Raw genomic sequence first — 22,704 nt, 5'->3', positions numbered from 1 at the left:
TCAACTGTTTTCTAACAGTAAGGAATTGCTCTAGAGAAGGGCTTGAAACAGGAAAATGACAGAATCAGGTGTGCTTTTGTGAAAAATCTGACTGCTGTGTGGAGAACTGAGGTCTGGTATGAGCTTAGGTGCAGAAAATCCATTTATGTGATTATTGCTGTCAGTAAGAGACTCGAGTCATTGCTGGTCATCACTAGATGGAAAGAAGTGGGGCGATCCAAGAAATAATTAAATAGTATCATTAGGGCACAGTGGTTGATTGGATGTGCAAGTAAACGGGAAGTGTCCAAAGTGGTTCCCAGGTCTCTGGTGAAGGACAATTGGATGGAATTAGTGCCATTCATGAACTAAAGAACACAGGAGGATGACCAGGTGTGCAGAAAGACCATGAGCTGGGTTTTAGGTGGTTATGTTGAAAGAAAGGCTCAGGAAAAGATCTGGGCAGTTCAGCAGACAGTTGGAGAGTCCTAGCTAGAGCTTAGAAGAAACATTTAACCTAATATCTGATAAATGAAGGGCATTTGGCAGCATGTTGTGAGAAGAGAAGAGGGCACAGAACCAACATTTCATGTCTGGGAAAGCAGAGGATGCAGGGCTGGTGAAGGAAACTGCAAGGAGGGGCCAGTGAGGCAGAAAGGAAACCGGAAGAACTCGGCATTGTGGAAACCAAGAGGAGTGCTCCCTTCTGCTGGATGGACCTACAGGAGCAGTGACGTGGGGATGGAAAAGTGAACTCTGGAGTTAGTGACCCTGACCTTGGTGACAAAATGCATGTGGAGTAGTGGGGCAGGAGTCAGGTAGAGTAGTTGAAGAGTAACTAGGAGAGGAAAGTGGAGACAATGAGTGTAGAGACAGACTCCTACAAGGGGTCCAGCTGTGAAGGTAAGAAGATAGAGGAAGGTGGTAGGAGGGTACATGGGGGCTGAGGTGGGACTTAATATAGAGAAGATTTATGGAAAAGACCTCATTGAGAAAAGGAGTGTGAAAATGGGGGGGGGGGCAATAATTGATGTCTTAAGGTTCCTGAGAAAGCGCATAAAGATGACATCCAGGGCACAGATGGAGCTCTGGCCTTTGTCAAGAGGAGAAACCCTCCTTCCCCTATGACTGGGGCAGCAGGAAAGGACAAGATGTGATAAGAGGAAGGTAAGGCTATTAAAAAAATTCCAATTTCTCAATAAATTAGGTGATAATTTCATTAGCTGAGAGAGATGGAGAAGATCAGAGATTTAAGAGAAAAAAGTGAGCTCTCTAAAGCTTTGTTCAGCTTTGCCATAAACAAGAGAGGTGACCACAAACTAACGGCACCCATCCAGCCAGCTGCATGGCTTCCCCCAGCAGCGCTCGGTTCCACGTGCAACAAGAGAAAATAGGTAAAGAGGTTCACTGGGGGCTAGAAATTTCAAAATGAAGGAAAACAAAGGGCAAAATAACTTACTTGTGTTCAAGAGTTTAGTAGAAGTAAGAGACCCTGGAATATAAGAGAAAGAGAGAGAAGTGAAGACAGAAGGGGATACGATGGATAAAGAGGGAGAAAGTAGAGGGAATCAACTGACTAATGGTTCCAGGAGGTCAAACAACAATCGGCTCTGAGATAATGGAGATGGATCCAGGTGGCACAGCACCCTAGACATAAAACACATTCAGGTCATAGGAATGGCGGCAGCGAGGTGGTCTTCTTGAGTTCTCCTCCGGAACTTACCACAAATTGAACATCTATAACCCATCTCTGCTCATCACACAGAACAGCTAAGAGACTCTTACGAGGATTACTTGAAGGTGGGCAAACTGGGAGAGCAGGGGAAGAGGGAAGGGAGCCGAGTGGAGACGCTGCCCGCAACTGCGGCTGCGGAGATGCAGGGGTCCCAGAACAGAACAGAGACCAAAAGAGCCAGGAGGTGGGCTCTTTCCCTGCATCCCACAGCTGATCTCTCCTGCCGTGAGAGCAGCACATATCCAGCCTTTGAGCAGTAACCTCAGCTGAGACATCCAGCTGGGCCCTAGGTTGGACAAAGCAAATAAACACCATACCTCAGCCCCTCCCCTACTCTCCCAATCCTAACCCCCGCCGAGACTCAAGCTGGCCCCTGAACTGAGGAGTAGTGTCACATTACAGAAGAGCAGTAGCGCTCAGGATCTGGGAGGAACCGGTTTGCAGCTGCTGTGACCCAGGAAAGAGGCTGCGAGGAGTGTGACACTGCTGGGCTGGGAGAGAGAAGACTCTTCCATCTCCAGCCCCTACTCTTTCTGGCCTGCCTAGGGCAGGGCAATTACAACTGCGGAGACACTCCCGGGGGTCAGCAGCAGGTGGCAGAGGCAGCTCGGGGCTTTGAGCAGCTCAGAAATCTCTCGCCCTCCACACACGGAACAAGTGCCCTAAGACTCAGGAGACCTGGGCACAGGGTTGGCTGTGTGTGTGTGTTTACTAGGGTTATGTCCTCTTGTTGGATCAATCCCTTTAATATTATGTAGTGCCCATCTTTGTCTTTTAATATGTTCTTCACTTCAAAGTCTATTTTGTCAGACATAAGTATTGCAACTCCAGCTTTTTTCTCATTTCCATTTGCATGAAATATCTTACTCCAACCCTTCACTTTCAGCCTGTCTTTTTTATCTGAGGTGAATATCTTGTATACAGTATATGCAAGGGTCTTGCTTTGTTAACAATTGAGCCAGCCTATGTCTTTTGATTGGAGCAGTCAATCCATTTACATTTAAAGTGATTATTGATAGGTACATAGTTATTGCCATTTTTTTTTTATTTGTAGTTAGACTGTTTTCATCTTTCTTCTGTTTACAGAAGCCCTTTTAATATTTCCTGAAATGCTGGCTTGGTGGTACTAAATTCCTTTAGCTTATTCTTTTCTGGGAAGCTCTTTATCTCTCCTTCAATTTTAAATGATAGCCCTGCTGGATAAAACAATCTAGGTTGTAGGACTTTGTTTGTCATCACTTTGAGTACCTCCTGCCACTCCCTGCTGGCCTGCAAAGTTTCTGTAGAAAAGTCATTTGATAGTCTTATAGGAGTTCCCTTGTATGTAACCCACTGTCTTTCTCTTGCTGCTTTTAGGATTCTCTCTTTGTCTTTAACCTTTGCCATTTTAACTATAATGTGTCTTGGTGTGAACCTGTTTGGGTTTATCCTGGTTGGAACTCTCTGTACTTTCTGGGCTTGTATGTCGGTTTCCTTCACCAAGTGACTCTGGTACTACAGTTCTAGATGAGTGGGGCTGTGGGGTCTGGATAGTAGTTTTTACAAAGTTAGTACAGTTTCTGCTCTTGCCTGCACATATGTGCACTGAGAGTAACACAGCCAACCCTATGCCAGCATGGCACTGGCATAAAAACAGACACGTAGATCAATGGAACAGAATAGAGAGCCCAGAAATAAATCCATGCCTATATGGTCATTTAATCTATGACAGTGGAAGCAAGAATTTACAGTGGGGTAAAGACAGACTATTCAATAATTGGTGCTGGGAAACCTGGACAGACACATGCCAAAAAATGAAGCTGGAACACCTCTTTACATCATAAACAAGAATAAATTCAAAATGGATTAAAGACATAAATGTAAGATCTGAAACCATAAAACTCCTAGAAGAAAATATAGGAATAAAGTTTACAGATATTATCCGAAGTAAGATTTTTACTGATACATCACCTTGGGCAAAGGAAGTGTAAGAGAAAAAATAAACATGTGGGATTACATCAAACTAAAAAGTTGTTTCCCAGCAAAGGAAACCAGTAAATAAAACAAAAAGGGATCCTACTGAATGGGAGAAGATATTTGCCAATGATATAACCGATAAGAGGTTAATATCCAAAATTTATAAAAAAACTCACTCAACTCAACTCCAAAAAAACAAACAACCCAATTAAAAAATGGGCAGAGGACATGAAGAGACATTTTTCTAAAGAGGACATACAGATGGCAAACTGACATATGAAAAAATGGTCAACCTCACTAATCATTAGAGAAATGCAAATAAAAACCACAATGAGATACCACCTCACCCCAGTCAAAATGGCTATCATCAATAAATTAACAAACAGCAAGTGCTGGCGAGGATGTGGAGAAAAGGGAACCCTCGTGCACTGTTGGTGGGATTGCAGCTTGGTGCAGCCACTATGGAAAACATTATGGAGGTATCTCAAAAATCTGAAAATGGAACTACCTTACGACCCAGCAATTCCACTCCTAGGTATCCATCCGGAGAAATCCAAAACTCTAATTCAAAAAAAATTTATGTATCCCTATGTTTATTGCAGTACTATACACAATAGCCAAGACATGGAAACAACTGAAATGCCCATCGGTAGACGACTGGATTAAGAAACTGTGGTACACTTATACAATGGAGTATTATGCAACCACAAAGAAGAATGAAATCTTACCATTTGCAACAATACGACAGACTGAGAGAACATTATGGTAAGTGAAATAAGTCAGACAGAGAAAGACAAATACAGTATGATCTCACTTATATGTGGAATCTAAAGAAAAGAATAAATGAACTAATCAGAAACAGTCTGAGACATAGAGGAAAAACTGAGGGTTGCTAGATGGGGGGGGGAGTAAGGAGGAATGTGAGGGGATTAGAAAACAGTTGGTAACCACAAGATGGCCACGGGGTTTTGAAAATTAATTAGGGAAACATAATCAATAATGTTGTAAAGATTTTGTAGGGTGTCCGATGGACACTTGTCTCATTAGGGAGACCACCTCAGGGAAGATGTAGATGCCTGATCACTGCACTGTACACCTGAAGCTGAAGCTGAACAATAATGAATGTCAACTACAATTTTATATACATATATATATACATATATATATAAATATATATGTATATATATATATATATATATTTACAAGAAGCGGAGTACAGCATTAGGAATAGAGACAGTGGAAATGTAATGGCTCTGTGCGATGTCAGAGGGGTAGTAGATGGGGGGAGGTTATCACTGTGTGAGGGATATAAATGATAAATGTCTAACGATTACATTGTTTTGTACACTTGAAATTAATGTAAAACAAATGTTAAAAAAAGAAAATTGTTAGCCAATCTGGAAAAGAAAGGAACTTCCTTAATGTGATAAACACTATTTACAAAAATAAAAATAAAAAAGTAAAATAAATAAAATACGTTCATACTTTGTTGTTACCCTCCTTCCAACGCATACAGTGCACACATCGGCACTCAGTATAATTATCTTTAAATGTTGAATGAAAGAATGCCTGACTAGGAATTGATTTCTGACATGCTCACTAAACCCCTAAGGAAACCAAAAAATATTTCCTGAGTTCTGGCACGAGTCAGGGATTATTCTTGATATTAGGAATCTGAGGATGAGCCAAACAGATGTGGTATTTGCCCTCAAGGGGTTTATGCTTTCATGGGGGAAGATGGACACAGGCCCCAGATTACAAAGAATTTATCAATTAAATAAAAGTGGGGAAAAGGTGTACAAACTTTCCTGGATCCTCTGTATTGGAAGCCAGGTTAGCTCTGCACAATGCCCTGATTTATGTGAGTGTTAGTCAGAATTAAATGTCCAAAAAGATCAATTGGATCACTTGGATTAGGGTTTCCAGGTGGGAATTCCCGCCCATTCTCAGGAATTTTTTTTGCTTTCCCATTCCCTAATCCCGAGAAAAGTTGGGATTGGGAATTGAGAAAATTGGCTCCTTGAACCCAGTATCGGCCATCACTTTGTGGAAACGATTTGTTGTGGAGAATAGAAAACAGTTTATATCTCGGGATTCAGGAATGGGAAAGTGAAAAAAATTCCTGAGAATGGGCGGGAATTCCTGCCTGGAAACCCTAACTTGGATTACTGCATTGCCTAGTAATAATTAGTTACAATTTATTGAACATTTACCATGGACCAGGCAGCGCTTATCATAGATAATACTATCTCCATATTCCAGATGAGGAAATTACTGATCAAAGATCACTTTGCTGGTTAGTGATAAAGGCCCTGAAAAGGCCCCAAAGGGTTCAAATCTAGCTGTGCCTCAGCCTGACCTCTCTGTTCCATAACATTCTCTCTCTTCTGGTCAGAAGATTAAACTTGGATAAATGTGGTAGTATGTGAACTCAGTTTCAGAAAGCTACCAAAATTGCTTACAATAACCAGGTTTTGCTAGAAGCGCACTTGGGGAGCTTCCAACCCCAAAGCTGTCAGAACACTGGAAAGAACTCATTCCGTGGAAAAAGAAAACACAGAATGAATACTTCTCTTCTATCCAAAAGCACCATGTTCCGGGAAAGATGTCAAGAGTCGATTTGTTGAATCTCTGGTGTCAAATAAATCGTGATTTTTGTTGTTGTTGTTTGATATAGAGTTATGACTAGATGTTTTTTTACATTTTTCACATTTTTTCAAAAAGTCCTTGGGGGCCCACATCTGTCTTTACTTTCTTATAAAGCCCCAACTGTGCTTTGAATGAATACGACTTAATGTTAAGTCAAAATTGGGTTTTTCAGCTCCTGGATATTTCTTTTCCATTCATGTTCACTTCACTTTGAATCCTTAAGATATTTTCAAACATACTTTGGCTAATATAACTTCAAAAGTACCCCTAGAAAATACTAAATCTTTCAGGGCCAAATCATCCAGGTTTAGGATACTTTGTGTAAGTTAAAGACTAACTGTTCAGAATAATTTAAAATAGCTCAATTCTGGTTTTAAAGAAAAGTGTGTATACCTGACTTTGGTAAATTAAGACATTTAAAAAGTATGGTAATATGTCTTTCCAGGTTTGTTCCAAGCAGGGGATACACACACACACACACACACACACACACACACACACACACGTGCATATTTCAAGTGTAGAGATCAAAATGGGAAAAACTGTCTTATTCTATCACCCTTCACTCCTCATCCAACATAATTTCCCATAAGAAAATGATTGTACAATTACATGCCAGGAAGCCAGAAGAGTATCTTCAGAATAAAACTTGAAAGAGGTCTAAATGCCAGAAGTAAGACAGACAGAGAGGTATTACTTATAAATATATTTTGATTAATTTATACTCCAAGGTGTATGTGTGCAAGAAAGAAGGAGGAGAAGATTGTCATTCAGTCATTCAATAGATAAAGCTAAATGCCAAGTACTTGGTTAAATCTCAGTGAAAAACAGATTTTTTTTTCTTTTTTAAAAAGGAGTTACAAATATAAAGAATTCTCCAAAAAGAATGTACCAGGGGCCATGGGAATGGACACTTAGGGAGACCTGACACAGGCTTCCCAGAGAAAGTGCCACTAGGCTGAAGTTAGCCAGGTGGAGATGGTGCCAAGAATGGTTCGGGCAAGTTTTAAGGCCCCAAAAGCCTAGAGCATTTGACGATCTCACAAGAGTCTAGCTAGAGAAAGCAGAGACACTAATCTAGAGATACATGACTCCACAGAGACTGTGGAGATCAGAGAGGGTCTCAGTAGTTATGTAAGGATGTTGGACTTTACCCCAGTGGAAAGTGTTAAGTAGGAGAGTGACATGAGCAAATGATATTTGTAAACATCACGTTAGCTGCAGTGAGGAGGTTGGGAGGATACACCTCGGTGTGGTTACTGTGTATTGGGGAGGAGGGATGACACTGTCTGAGACTGGGGGCAGCAACACCAGAAATTGAAAGAGGACAGCCTTCTGGCTCTTAAAAGGCTGAATTGACTGAATTTGGTGATTGATTGGATGTGGGTGGGGAGTGAGAGAAGAGGGAGCAGGTGAGGATGCTCCTCAGTTTTCTGACTGAACAGCGGAGTGGATGGTGGTGTCCTGGAAGGAGATAAAGCTCGGAGGTACATTTGTATGGAAATATGAATCTGCTTTGAACATGCAGAGTTTGAGATGCCTGAGACCCACATTCTTTCTTTCTGCCATTTTAGTTACCCCAAAGAGACAATATCCTGGTTTTCTCTACCCTACATCAAATGAAGAGAGGACTGGAAAGAATCTTATAAATCATGTAGTATGATCCCCTTCATTCTATGCATGAGGAAACTGAGACCCAGGGAGGTTAAGAGACGTAGCCAAGGATACACAGGACTCACATCCCCTAACCCCATAACCTCCTCCCAGAATCCACTGAAGCACGCTCTGTTTTCTTGCTTTTCAGTTTTCATAATCACCACCTTAACCACTTTTCCTGAACAAGAAACCAGCCTCTTGGAGGTATTCATTCAAACATGAGAAGTTTTTGGCCTTCTTACCAACCAATGCCACCGAATATAAAAGTCACATACGCAGAAAAGTAAAAGTAATCAGAAGTAGTTGAAAAGTTCAAAAACAGCTTAAGTTGGTCTCTGGTCAAGTTACTCATAGGTATCTCCTGTTAGGTCATTTCAATTTTCATTATTATTACTTAAAAAATAACAAAACATGGGTCCATTCTTTTTTACAATATGAATTCTTAAATATCTATCTCTATGCATCCAAGTTTCAATTACTTGTCACATGGCTACCTATAAAATTTCACTCTTTTAGCCAACATTGATAAGATTTGCAATAACTTTTTTTTAACTGGTCAAAGAAGTAATAAAATCTATTGCATTTGCTCACCCAACTTTCATTTTTATAAGCTGTTGGAGTGAAATAGTAGATGTCTAAAACAATACAGCATTTAATGAGGTAATGAAACCAAACACTTGACCCAAAGCAAGTAAAACAAATAAATAAATGCTTACCTGAGGCGGGAGTCCTTAAAGGTGTCAAGATATGTAGGGTAGCTCCATCCAATTTTATTCCCTTTACATCGAAGCTCTAGAGTTTGCCCTGCTGTCAGACTCAGGGTAGCAGCAGGTTTCTGAAAGCGACCTTTATCCATCATCTGCATCATTATAGATTGTGTCTTTGGCTGGGAATCAGCTGAGTCCCTGTCCTTTGTTTTAGGAATTTTGGGCTTCACCTTTTTGTTGGTGGGCTTGATTCTGTTCTCTCCTGGCTCCTTTGGACGCTTGTTCTTGGGAGGGTGTTGGCCAGTAACTAGTAGAAATGTGAGGAGAGAACAATAAGCTGTTGTAGTAACACACCTGGATGGACTACTTAACACCTCAAATAGATGACTTTTTAATACCCCTCTTTTCATATGTCAAAATTATTCCCAATAACAATCATTTTCTTGGTTCATTCTTTAGTTCTAAAAGAATTAACAACTGAAAGAGAATACATTTCGGCTTCAAAGATTTTATTCATATTCAGCAATACATTTCATGTTTGAACTAAAATTTGCACTTAGGAAACAAAATATTTTTCCTTGTAATTCATACTAGTGATCTCTAAGGGGTCACACAGAATGGCAGAACTGAAGCCACTCAAGGTGGTCCGTTTCCTGTCTTTGCAATCTCAGTGCTATCATTGTGCAGTTTGAATCTACTGTTTAAGTGCAAGAAAATGTTGTCTCCACTGAGTGGAGACACAAATGGCACTGCAAGCACACTCAGAAGATTTCGAACCATTACAAACTTTCTCCCAAATGCGGGGACAGCGGAGTCTTTGTGTGTCAGAGGCCGACAGCATCCACATAGAATACAAGGTTTAACAAGGAACAAGTACTAAACCCGTGCTCATTTAAAGCTTACATAGAAGCCATTCGAACTCAACAGTAACTGTAGCAGTGGTTGAGAACTCAGCCAACAAAATATTTTAGAGGGAGGAGTATTTTATTACCGACATGGTTGAGAATTGCTGATGAAGGGTGAGAATAAAAACTGACCTACTTTAAGTCTGTTGTATTACGGTTTTCCCCTTCTCCACAAACAATGCTCCCCTTATGGCCTGCACACGGAAAAGACGGCTCCCACTGCCCTGCCCTTGATTTGCTCCTGGGCTCCAGGAATCTCAACTGTCCACCCAGCCCAGCAGCCAGGCGCTTGTCTCCAATGGATGAGAAGGAGACTGTGCAGTGATAGTCTGCCCATCTGTCTGCATTTGCTCAAAGACGACCTCGATATGTGCCCCCAGAATTACAAAATGTCCAAACTTATAGGCTCCTGAGAGGCCTTTTAGATAAAGTCCTCATGTTGTAGATTAAAAAACTAAAGGAGACCCTGAAAAGTTACATAAATTGCACAAAGCTGGTCACTGACAGAATGTGCGAGAAGTCAGGTCTCTTGATTCCCGTTCCAAGTGCTCACTTTACTATATGTAGATAAACATCCTGTATCTATTTTGAAGAGACAACCACACAAACCTTGGCCCACTGGGGGAATGACAGGGCATTTGTATAAAATGCAGACGTGGGATAAATCAAGAGAAAATTTTGCTTTTTCCTTTTTGATATATGTATTTACTTATCTCATACTACCTTCGTATACCAAAGGCTTGGAGTGGTCCAAAGTGCAAAGACATTGGAATTAGGATCAAGAGATGGAAAAAGACACAAGGTATAAGCTCTTATGCCGGTGGACCAGGCAGGTGTGCCCGAAGGGACAGCTGCTCCTGCTTCAATAGGCCGCTGCCTTGAAAGAACACATGCCCTTGGTTGCTAGATCTGATTCCTCAAAGGATGGCAGAAATGCAGATTTCCTAAATGTCAAATATCCGAAACTTGCCTTTTTATAAACCTCAGCTTTGAATCTCTGAGGTTAGAAGTCAGGTGGTCTTTTTACCCCTGGGAGGGGTGGGGATGACCAGGAGGAGACACCAGGGGGTTGCCAGGAACATCTGTCTTGATCTGGGCCAGTTACAGGGGTGTGTGCAGTTTCTGAGCATTTATTTCATGGAGCCCTACTCTTATGATTTGTACCAAGAAATCAACTGATCTGAACTCAACTGTGTAATGATGAACTTGTATTCCTTTGCATGTAGCCCTTGGCCTTTCCAAACAGGAGCCATTTAGCCTGACTCGTGGTTCAGCCTGGCCCAGGCTCTGGACCCAATCCCACTCCCAGCTCAGTATCAATGTCTACTCCTCAGCACGCTGTCTCCTTTGGACTTGAATGCCTTGCTCCCTGAGCCCTGGTCTCTTTTCCATGACCTCAGGTCCAACTGACCTCTTTCCTTCCCTAGGCCTGAGTCTCTTCCTCTATCTTGTTTCCTCAGGGTCATGGGCCCTGCTTAGCTTTCTCCATCTTTCCAGGCATCAGAGCTGTGTTCTTGAGCCCCAGTCTCCAAGGCGAGTGTCCCCAGTACCTGCCGTTGAACCTGCCCTTTGCCAAGACTTCCCCTTACCCTGCACATTTGGTTTATTTATCCCCAGGGTTCCAATGACAGAAGGAGGTGGGCAGTGGCACACAGGCATGCCCCATCCTCCCAGAAAGAGAAGCAATTGTAACCATGGAAACAGGTCAGACTAACAGAAGTACCCTAATCCAGCAACACAAGCATAAGCCTCTGTTTTGCAACTGAATAAAAGTCACAGTATTTTTCTTAAGGTAGAAAATAAAAGCTTACTATTATGTCAAGCCATCTGTGACTGCAAGCGTTTTAGTCACACCATGCCTATGAGATTCATGAACCTCTGGATGGATGTCTGATATGGTGTGTTTTCTTTATCACATGACAGGAATTCAAGATATCAAAAAGGACAAGTACTCTCTGTAAATACTCTGGAATTTAGGCAGCCAGTACAACTTGTCTGACTTCTAAGCTATCAGATCCTTGTGGTTACCCTTCTCAGGAATGCTTGATTACCTAGTTACGTATATTATGCATCCAAACACGTGCTAGTATCCCTGCAAAGTAATTGGACCTTTTGACAAAACAGGCCCACCAGTCCATCTAACTGGATAGTCGGTCCAGCTACCTGACCACGGAATTGGTCAGCGGTTTATGACAATGACGCTAAGTTAAAAGAGACAGATATGTGGCCCCAGAGACATCCAGACAGTCCTAAGATTGAGTGACTCCCCGTGGGTAACTTTTTAAAGAACATGGCTCTTCAGCCTAACTATGTAAACTATTTTCCAGAAGCCTAAAAAATATAAGAATCTATATTATAGATAAATAAAAGTGATACTTTCAGAAATGGTAGGAGGGTATTTTGGAGTGGGGCTCTCAAAAGGAGTAGGGAGAGAAAGGCTCTCATCTTTCTACATTTTCATTCCCGAGTATCATCACTTTCCCACCTTCTCAGTTTTGTACTGGAAAAGTGTATGTGTTCCTATGGGTGTTTCATGAAGAACGGAAAAATGAGAGTGGGGCATGGCTCTCAGTTTATATAACTCGTTGGGGAACTCCTGAGCTGCTCCTGAGCTGCTCAGCAAATTTATAGTGTGGTGGTTTTGATGCTACCCTCAGGGCCGACCTTTCCCCTGAACTGCCCATGGGGAGAAAAACCAAACAGCTACAGATCTTTGATGTTAAAGACTCTTCACGTGTAGTCCTCATCTAAGTAGCAGGCAGTGATTCTCCTACTGAATTTGTTTTCTCCTCCCACACAGCTCTATAGAATTAGAGATTAATAGTCAGGTCACTTTATTGAATGAGGGTTGATGACAACCCTCAGTTGATGTTGAAGACTTATAGCCCTTTGTCCTGCTTTATAACATTTATTCATTCATTCTGGAGATGGGTGTTTGCCCAGCGTCTCCTCGCTTGGGGATTCTAATGTATGCCTTGGAAAAGCATCTTCAGCCCCTCCAGGAAGGTTATGCTCTCATCCCTGGCATCAAGTTTTGTTTGACTTGGAACTCACTGACAAAACCCAGGGCATAGCAAACAAAGAAACCACTTAGACAATGGTGCTGTGCGTGAGATTTTGTGCAAATAATGTGAAACTGCTACAGTATGTTAATCTCTATGTATATCAAAAGGCAATGACATGAGAAGACTCTAGATCTGGAGTCAAAGGGGCAGGTTTTTCACTACCTTCTAAGTGACCTGGGATGAGCTACTCGGCCTCTGTGATCTCATTTTTTCCCCCACCTGTAAATTAGGAAGAATAATAGTTGCTTTGCCTCCACCACAAGTTTATCATGGAGCGCACCACGAGACATTATTGTGAGACAACCACAAAACAAGAGGTAGCACTTAGCATGCACTTTCTGTGGGTGAGATCCTGTTCTCAGCATTTTAAAATATTAACTCAATCCCCACCACAATCCAGGAGATAGTCATTATTATCATACTCGTAGAATTCTCAATTTGCAGATGAGCAAACTGAGGCAGAGAGAGGCGAAGTGACTTCCCAAGGCCACACGGCTAGCAGTGTGGCAGTCAGGACCTGAAGTCAATAAAGATATTTAATGGTTTGTGAATTTTACCACGTATTTCTCCATAAAATATGCTATATAGTAGTCCCGTACAATGAAGTGGTAATGGACTTTCACGTTTATTTACCTACAACACAAATTCTTATATTTTTGAGGCCTCTGGAAATGTTCTTTAAAAAGTTACACGTGAGATTTGGGAGTCACTCAATCCTAGGACTGTCTGGGTATCTGTGGGACCCGTTATCTGTCTCCTTTAATTTAGCGTCATTATCATAAACCGCTAACCAATTCCATGGTCAGCCAGCTCGACCAACTATCTAGTTAGGTCTGATGGGTCATTTGGTCAAAAGGTCCAATTACTTCGCACATGTACAGATGCATAAAAGTATCAGTTTCTTAAAATAGTAATTTCTAAGAATTAGAAACTTGTATTCCAGGATGAAGGCCTTACTTTAAAACATTTTTCAGGATATCCATTAGAACAGGGTTGATCACACTCTCTTTTAAAATATGGAAGTATAATTGATGTATAACATTATATTAGTTTCAGGTGTACCACATGATTTGATATTTGTAGACATATATTGTGAAATGATCACTCTCCTGTGGAAACACTTGACTTGCTGGGCTCCCAGGACACAGCACTGCCTTGGTTTTTCTCCTACGTCGCTGATAACTCCTTAGGCTGTTTGGCAGCCCTTCCTCATCTCCCTTTCCTGCTTGATGTGAGTCCCAAGGGCTTCATTCTGGCAATGCAATCGCTAATGGCACTCAATCTCTAAGTGGTCTCCTAGGGACCCCTGGGTATTAGCACCATTTATATGCTGAGAGCTGCCTTGTTCTTGTCCTGACTTTGCCTCTAAACTCGGAGTCTGAATATTCTATCGCTTACTCAGCATTGCCACTTGGAAAGCTAGCCGGCATCTCAAATTGAACATGTCCACACTGAACTCTGGATGCCCTTCAGACTGGCTCCTTCCCCAGTGTCCCTTTATCAGTAAATGGCAATTCTATTCACCCAGTTGCTCAGGACAAAAACCCTCAGAGTCACACGATTCTTTTCTTTCTCTCCTAAGCCATGTCCAATCCAGCAGCAAATTTTCTTGGCTTTGCCTTCAAAATAGATCCTGAACCCAATCTCTTCTCCCGCCATCCACTGCGACCACCCTGTACCAAGATACTCTTCACCTAGATGATTAAAAATTGAGCTCATGTAGGCTCCCGGTTTCCACCCTAGCACTGACCTTTGAAAACATAAATCAGACCGTGGGCACGCCTCTGCTCAGGACTCTCCATGGCTTTCTTCTAATTTCGAATGAAGCCCTATGTCTTCCGATGCTCTACAAAGTTTTGCCACTTCCTGTGTCCCACCTCCAGCCACGCTGGCCACAAGGACACCTGGAAGCTGTCGTCCTTCCCATGCGTTTGGCTTGTCTTCTTTCAGACACCTGCAGCATTTGCTTCCTCCCTCCAGGCAGGCCTCTGACTCTCCCATCAACCATATTCTCACCCCCTCTGCAGCCTTCTCCGTCCTCTTATGTGTTATGAGGTGAATTACATTCCTAGAAAGATACACTGAAGTCCTAACCCCTGGTACTGGTGAATATGATCTTATTTGGAAATGAGGTCTTTGCAGATGTTATCAAGGTAAGAGGTGATCATTAAGGTAAAATCTAATACAATATGCTGCTATCCTTAGAAAAAGACACACACACACACACACACACACACAGAGGAAAATGCCACGTCAAGACAGCGACACAGAGGGAGAAGATGGCTAAGTGCCAACAGAGGCAGATATTGGGGTCATCTAGCTGCAAGCCAAGGAATGCCAAGGACTGCCAGCCACGAGCAGAAAGCTAGGAAAGCAAGGAAGGATCCTACCCCAAGTCGCAGAGGGAACATAGTCCTGCTGACAGCTTGATCTTGAACTTCTGTCCTCCAGAACTGTGCAAGAATGAAACTTCTTAACCCATCCTGCTTGTGGTACTGTATGACAGCAGCCCTAAGAAACTCATACGCCCTGACTATTGATGCTCTGTGCTGCTTATCACTTCCTGAAATTTTATTATGACTTGTTTATTTATTATCTGTCCTCTCCATTAGACTGTGAGTGCCACAAAGTAAGGGCTTTACGACCTGGTGCAGGGAAAGCCATCGATCTACAGAGCCTCTCTCATGCCTCTGATCGGCAGTCTCTTTCTTGCCCTTAAACTTTTTTGGCCCCAAGGATCACAGATTATTCTGTATGTCAAACATACAGGCCAAAATCCTAAGTGCTTTGAAGTATTCATTATTTGCACTTGTTAACCGTCAGAACTTGTATCATTCTTTTTTCATTATAAGAATGTTTTTACTCTCTTTTCCAAGGAATAAATTGAGACACAAAAGTGATACAGAGTCTTGGTGAGAGGATCATCAGTATTGCTCTCCTTCCAGAGAGCTGGCTGTATTGTCCTCACATCATAATGTTTCTCTTTAATCCTCCCAGAAAGATAACTTTTCACAGGATCCAAAATAAACTCATGATAGACTGAAGATCAAATTGGCATTGATCAAGGGTCTGGCAGAAGATGAACAAAACAGCAGTAAAAAATCATTCCTTATGCTTCATCATTCATTTGCTCCTGACATTGGATAAAATACATGGTTAATTAAAAGTTGTTAAGTGCCTGTGATTTTATACTTTTTAATGGAAAAATTGCAGCAGCCTGTCAACAAACACAGTGGTACATATTCCATGCATATGCTGAAAAATCAGGTGCTATGAGCTATGGCTGACTCAAAGTGGGGTCTTGGGCTGTTTATTAACTATTCTCATGACTCACTTTCGTGCCACAAGACCAATATGTGCCCTTCTAGCTCTCACGTGATACCAGGAGAAATAACATTCCTTTTAAAAATGTAAAGCATTTTAGAATCAGGCCAGGCAAATATCACTGGGTTAGAGCACTATACACCCAACACGCATTTGCGGGAAGTCTTTTACTGTTAGAAAGCTTCTCCTAGAAATGATCAGAGAGTGGAAAGGCCATGGGATCAGTTTTGAGTCATGGGCCTTGTGTCCAGGTATTAAAGCTCAGTTGGCTGAGAATGCAGCATATCTCAACCTGCGAATCAGAAACTGGCATAGCTTCCCATAATAAGCCACTCTCACTGGCCTGCTCCTGGGCCCCAGCCAGCCACCCGATCACTCAACAGCAAAAAAAAAGACAAATTTTAATAGATTTAGGAAAACTGTCATATAATTTAACAAAGCAGATTTACTTTTATAATTACGTATTCAATATTTTATTCATAAATATTCTATTCTATATATTTTAAAGTATATACTTTAAAAACAAAGCCATGGTGCTATTATCACACCTAAAATTTATCAATTATTTCTTATAAAATATTTAGTCTGTGTTCAACTTTCTCTGATTGTCTCATAAATGTTTACTGTGTGAATGACATTGGACTAAAACAGATGCTAACTGATTCAGGCAGTTTGTAATCATTCTTATGGTCTGGGCATACACTGGCCAGAAAAATTCAGGAGGCAGAAGCTGATGCTGTTTCCTGAGCCTCTGAGGTAGGAATCCTGGGTGGATTATCTAACCAAGTGAGTGGACTACTTGAAATTATTTTGTCTGGCCATCTCGTGCCCTACTCAAAAAATGATACCAAATACCACGTTTCCATCACTTTAGCAAGTGACATACAAGGACCTGCCAGGAGCATTTTAATATTACTTTTTACAACATGAACTTATGCCAACTCTCCTCTGGGCAAAGAGCACCTGTTGCTGCCCCCCGCCCCCACTCCCCATAGAAATGCTCCCTACACTTTATTCGGCAAGGCTCCAGGCTTAAGGATCCTCATGTTCAGCTTCAAGTCCCACAACCATCTGTGACTTTGCAAAATAAAATGTGCTATATTTTGGCAAATGCTTCTAGTTTCATGGAAAGAAAGGAACTGGTCAGGACTGAGTAGTGGATAAAATGTGAGCCAGGTTAAGCTGGCTCCAGCATGAGGTTGCATAACAGCAAAAACTGCTTTTCAACCAAAATTAAGCAAAAATTGTGGTTGTAGCTGAGGAATTCCAAAAGAGGGCTGAGGATGCCAGGATGCACCCAGATGCCAAATATACTGTACAAATAACACCGATCAAATAAATAGTGGAGCCAGCAAAACAATTAAATGCTAACAGTAATATGGATATAGACATAGATACAAACAACGCATTCACACACATAAAAAACGCCGGACCATGTGGTTGTGAGTCTACAAAACAGGGTGGGCCCAGCAGAGGCACCCATTGGAAATAGTGCAGAGGCACGAGGGCTCCCAGGTGCTGTACAAACATGTATTTTCTTCATCTTTTCCGATTCACTCAGATAGGAAGGGTCACGAACAGCTGTGGGGGTGGGGTTCGTTTTGAGGTTTAATGCATAGAAATATCTGGAGTAAGACTCAGGCAGATCTTGCGAGATTCAAGCCCAAGGTGGTAAGAGGAAACAAAGCCAGGATTGTGGGTGGCAGGAGGAGGAGGACACTTAGAATTTTGCAAAAGAATCAGCAAGTGCCTTGCTCAGGTAGCACCCGCCCTCAGAAGCAGAGATCCCGAGGCAAACGCGCGGCTTGGATGGAGGTGGAAGTGATTCACCGTTCTGCACCACCTCCCAGAACGACACGTTGACACTAGGGGCTGGACCAGGCGCTGGCTGGGGGATGCTCGGCTTGCCAGCCGAGGGCTTTCTGGGAGCAGTGGTGCGCTCCTGGTGGGGATCCTAAGGGTTGAGGTAGCTACCACCGTCCCAGGAGCTCCCAGGGGAGGTGGAAAGAGGGAGGCAAGGAGACCCTACTAGGAAGGGGCAGGTGCAAGTGGCAAGGAGTGGCGCCAGGGTCAAGCCTCGGAAGTTCAGAAGATAGAGAAAGAACTGGCTGGAGGACAGGGAGGGCTGGGGGACTGAAGGCGTGGGTTGGGTGGATCCCGGCTAAAGTTATGGCACAAACCCGATAGCCCTAGTCTGAATCACTCACCATCCTCTAGCGCTTCCTGCACGAGCAGAAGACCAAGCAGCAGCCAAACCTTCATCTTCAGGGCAAAGGTTAGGGACAGAGGTGCTGGGGACAGCGTGTCCAAGGCGCGCGGACAGCACAGGGCGAGGGCAGGGGCGTGGGGAGAGGCGGCGGGCGGCGGGCGCCGCCTCCGGGCGGGAGCCGCGGCGGGTCGGGGCGGGCGCCTGGAACGCCACAGCTGGAGGATTCGGTTTCATGAGGAGGAACACAGTTTTGGGGAAAAGTTTGGGGATTTTTTTTTTTTTTTTTTTTTTTTTAATTCTCTGTATGTGTAATGTGATCTCTCCTGCCCCCTGGCGGAGCCGTGAAGCACAGCGCTTTTTCCTGAGCGGAGATGAAGGGCTAAGGGCGAAATGTGAACTACAACAGTCATTCCTCCAATTTCTCCAACTCGGCGGTTCCCCAAGTTTACCAACTTCAAGAAGGCCCAGCGTAATTCTGTGGGTACTGATGGGGTCACAATTAACAATAGTTGTCCAAATGTCAGCAGCACTCCCTGCCCCCCTAAGTATTTCTGTTCATTCCCTGGTCTAGCACTTGCACTCACTCATAAAACCATTACCCTGGGGTGTTCCTGTGAACCGTGCCTGAGAACAGATCCAAGTAAACAGTACCTGCTCCGTTCTGCCCCCCAACACACACACCCACACCCACACCCACACACACACACACACACTTCTGAGTCAAAATCAATGCTCTTGGCTTCTTCTAAATGTAGACTCTATTCTCTCCCAAGATGCTCCCCATTTCTAGCAAATTCTTCTCCTAGACGGTTCATGAAGCATGCTGAGGTGATTATACTGAAAAATCATTGTAACCCAAGATATAAAAATACTCCTAAATTGTGCAGTATATGCTATTAATACTAGAGAAGTGCAGAGGTGAGTGCAGGTTGGAGAGATGGGAAATCATAGAAGGGTGGGGCTTGAATTTGGAAAGCAGAGAAGGGAGAGGGGAAAATGGAGGAATGCATCCTCTAGGTTGGTTGGCAGGCCACTGGTCAGGAGAGAATGGGCTAAGGCACAAAGTAAGAACTGGCCTAGTAACTCTGGCTGGCCAGATTGGAAGGGCAGATTCACTGGGGGAGGAAAGTCGGAAATAAGACTGAACCAATAGTCTGGGGCTGTGAAGGGTGGGGCTGTGGTGGGGCAAGAATTTAGGTCTCCATGTGCCTCTCTGCAGAGGGCCATCACCGGTTTCTGAGCTTGCAAACTCATAAGATCAAAGCAACCTACAGGTGTGCACATTTCAATGAATTCTCCTAAGTGGCAAACAGGGCCTCCCTCACAGCCCATTTCATTCAAACATTACTAGTACTAAAGCTAGTGTAATTTGAAATAATAGGAAGGGGACTTCTCCCTCAACACCCAAGGGAAGAAGATCTGCAGTTCATGAGAAACTGGTGCTTACCACTCACTTCCTGCCAGAGGAACCAAGGATTCTACCTTCCACCTCCAGCTCGGGCTTTAGTTTTGCCTTTCCTTGCATTGCAGTGGAGAGAACAACTGCCTGGGAGTACCAGAGACCAAAGTTCGGGTCCCATCACTGCCACTAGCTCTCAATCTTTTCCACAATTCACTTAAGCTCCCTAGATTTGGGGTTTCTCCTTAGTAAAGGGAGAGAACTAGATGATTTTCAACAGAGGTTTACTGTGTTTGCTATTATAAATATGAAAGTTAAGACATCATTCCTACTTTTAAAGAGTAGACACTGGCCTGGAGATAAGAATTTAAACTACTGTTGTCACACGGGGTGTCAGGCAGGGTCTCTGGTCCCACTCCCTACATAAGAATGCAGGACATGGTGAGGCCAAAAAGGAACACCCACGGAGCCATAGGTAGGGGAGTCACACCACTATACTCTCACTGGCGGCTGGGTTGGATATACAGGAACCAGGAGCAACACAATTCTCAACCCTCACTGTGCCGCTTGCAGACTCAGCCACCATCTTCTTGCTAGCTCCCCCTTTTTTTTGCTAGCCTAGCCAAGGCAGTTATATTCATGGCTAATGGCTCACTGGTTACAGCTGACGGCCAACTAGCCACAGCTGATGGCCATTTGATCACAGTCGATGGCCATTTAATACCTGAGCCAGCACCTTTCTATGTGAGGCCAAGAGCCTGGAAACTGCTTTTTGGGAATCTGTCCCCACACTCCACCCCTAAAGGGTCTCGCCTCACAATCTACGCAACAAGTGTCTTCCGCAAGGGGCCCTGTGCGAGGAGCCTGGAGGTGAATGCTATTTCCTGGACACAGCCAAGCTCTCTGGTCACAGCCAGGGTTTCTCAGGGCACCACCAGTACTTCTGGGCACAGCCAGACTTCCTGGACTTCTTAGGGTACCACTAGTCTCCCCGGGCACAGCCAGGGATTCTCAGGGCACCACCAGTACTTCTGGGCACAGCCAGACTTCCTGGACTTCTTAGGGTACCACTAGTCTCCCCGGGCACACGAGGGCCTCTCAGGGCACTGCCACTCTCTCTGGACACAGCCAGACTTCCTGGACACAGCCAGGACTCTCAGGGCACTGCCACTCTCTCTGGGCTCAGCCAGACTTCCTGGACACAGCCAGGGCTCTCAGGGCACTGCCACTCTCTCTGGGCACAGCCAGACTTCCTGGACACAGCCAGGGCCTCTCAGAGCACTACCACGCTCTCTGGGCACAGCCAGACTTCCTGGGCTCAGCCAGGGCTCTCAGGGCACTGCCATTCTCTCTGGGCCTCTCGGTACCGTGGTGGAACAACAGCGGCTCACAGTCAAGGTGCTTACATATTCTCGATGGCGGCCGGTCAAGACACAATAGCAAACATCTGCCAGTTCCACTACATAGTGGTATGTTCCCAAACAAATAGTCAAGCTGTCCATTAAATTAGGGATGGAAGGCAATTCCCCATAGTCCATAGTCATTCGCCAGGGCTGTCCTGGGGGTGAGGGATGACCTTGACCTCACCCTCAGCTCCCACGGAGGACTCAGCAAGTGTTTCCTCCTGGGACTACAAGTCCTGCATCCGGGCTGCCTCAGCAAGCACTTCCCAGCCCACAGGGCCGCAAGGACCTTCGCTTTCTCCGGCCTTTGCTGGTTGGGGAACCGTCCACCTCTTCCCACCCCTCCACGGGGTCCAGCTCTCCGGCAGCTGCTCCTCCTGGTCTTCCTGAGACTGAGTGTTCATACACACAAACTGCTCCACCGCCCTTCGGAGAGCTTTGGCCGGCACCGTACCCTGCTCGCTGCGCCATGTGTAGTGCAGGGGACCCTGCGGACTACGCCAAGTGTCGTACAGGGGGTCAGGTAGGGTCTCTGGTCCCACTCCCCACATAAGAACACAGGACATGGTGAGGCCAAAAAGGAACACCCACAGCCATAGGTAGGGGAGTCACACCACCATACTCTCACTGGCGGCTGGGTTGGAGACACAGGAACCAGGAGCAACACAATTCTCAACCCTCACTGTGCCGCTTGCAGGCTCAGCCCCCATCTTCTTGCTAGCTCCCCCTTTTTCCTCTGCTAGCCTAGCCTCGGCAGTTATATTCATGGCTAATGGCTCACTGGTTACAGCTGACGGCCAACTAGCCACAGCTGATGGCCATTTGATCACAGTCGACGGCCATTTACTACCTGAGCCAGCACCTTTCTATGTGAGGCCGAGAGCCTGGAAACTGCTTTTTGGGGCTCTGTCCTCACAACTGTAATGTGAAATATCACCTTCTGGGGAGCATTCTGTGCGAAAACTCTGGGAGCAGACAGGAGTGACTACATGGCCTGGGCTGGTCGCTACTGAGATCCGTTTTCATTCAGACCCCATGAAGTTTATAGCTTCATCCTCCGTCTGCGTTGGAGCCTGGAGTCCAGTCTACACTGCCTCTCCCTCACTCCACATAGTCTCCAGGTCCTGCCTGGTCTACCTGCTGACTATGCATCATCCCTCTCTCATCATCCCTCACCTCACTGCCTGGGCTCAAGCTGTTATCTTCTCTCACGGGGATGTGGCTACAGCCACCTAATTGGTCTCTCTGCCCCTCCATCTTGTACCTCAATCCACTCTTTCCTCAGCAAGTAGATCTGTCTTCAAATAAAACTCTACAAAAATTTAACACAACTTAAACCCTTCAAAGGCTCTCCAGCAAGGCTCAGATTCCAGAGTTCATGGCCCCTGCTGGCTTCTCCAGCTTCCTCTGTTGATAGCCACTCCCTCTTTTGCCCTCCATGCAAACAGTACATTCCCTTCACCCACCCACCCAACCACCCTGTGGGCCACTGTTACTGCTGCTCCCTCTGTCCCCAAAAGTCCCCTTCTCCATTTTACCACCTGCATGCCCTCTCGCCACACCCCAATCCCTAACCTAACTCATCCTACAAAACTTAGCTCAGACCTCACCTCCTCCCAGCTGAGCTAAGTACTTCTCTGGTGTGAATATTTCTGTCATAGCACTTACAACATGCAGAATTTAGCTGTGAATCTGGTTATGCTTCTTTCTCCTGCAC

The 22,704-nt window shown here is 44.3% G+C and overlaps 1 protein-coding gene across 2 annotated transcripts in view; it reads right to left on the bottom strand.

The window, feature by feature from the left end:
* PDGFRL (platelet derived growth factor receptor like) overlaps positions 1 to 22,704 on the bottom strand; it is a 57,624-nt gene that overhangs the window by 34,289 nt on the left and 631 nt on the right. The window contains exons 1-2 of one of the 2 annotated variants that reach the window (XM_033103949.1): positions 18,184 to 18,352; positions 8,692 to 8,989 (exon numbers count right to left, since the gene is read on the bottom strand). In XM_033103949.1, coding sequence (XP_032959840.1) covers positions 8,692 to 8,989; positions 18,184 to 18,238 — 353 coding nt within the window. In that variant the 5' untranslated portion in view covers positions 18,239 to 18,352. Of the gene's footprint in view, positions 1 to 8,691; positions 8,990 to 18,183; positions 18,353 to 22,704 lie in introns of those variants that run through there. The other variant, XM_033103950.1, reaches the window with a different exon arrangement.

Source organism: Rhinolophus ferrumequinum, chromosome 4 (assembly GCF_004115265.2).
Source record: "Rhinolophus ferrumequinum isolate MPI-CBG mRhiFer1 chromosome 4, mRhiFer1_v1.p, whole genome shotgun sequence".
NCBI classification, from domain to species: Eukaryota; Metazoa; Chordata; class Mammalia; order Chiroptera; family Rhinolophidae; genus Rhinolophus; species Rhinolophus ferrumequinum.
Note: the sequence above shows the minus strand (reverse complement) of the source record. Positions and strands in the feature narration are given on the sequence as shown.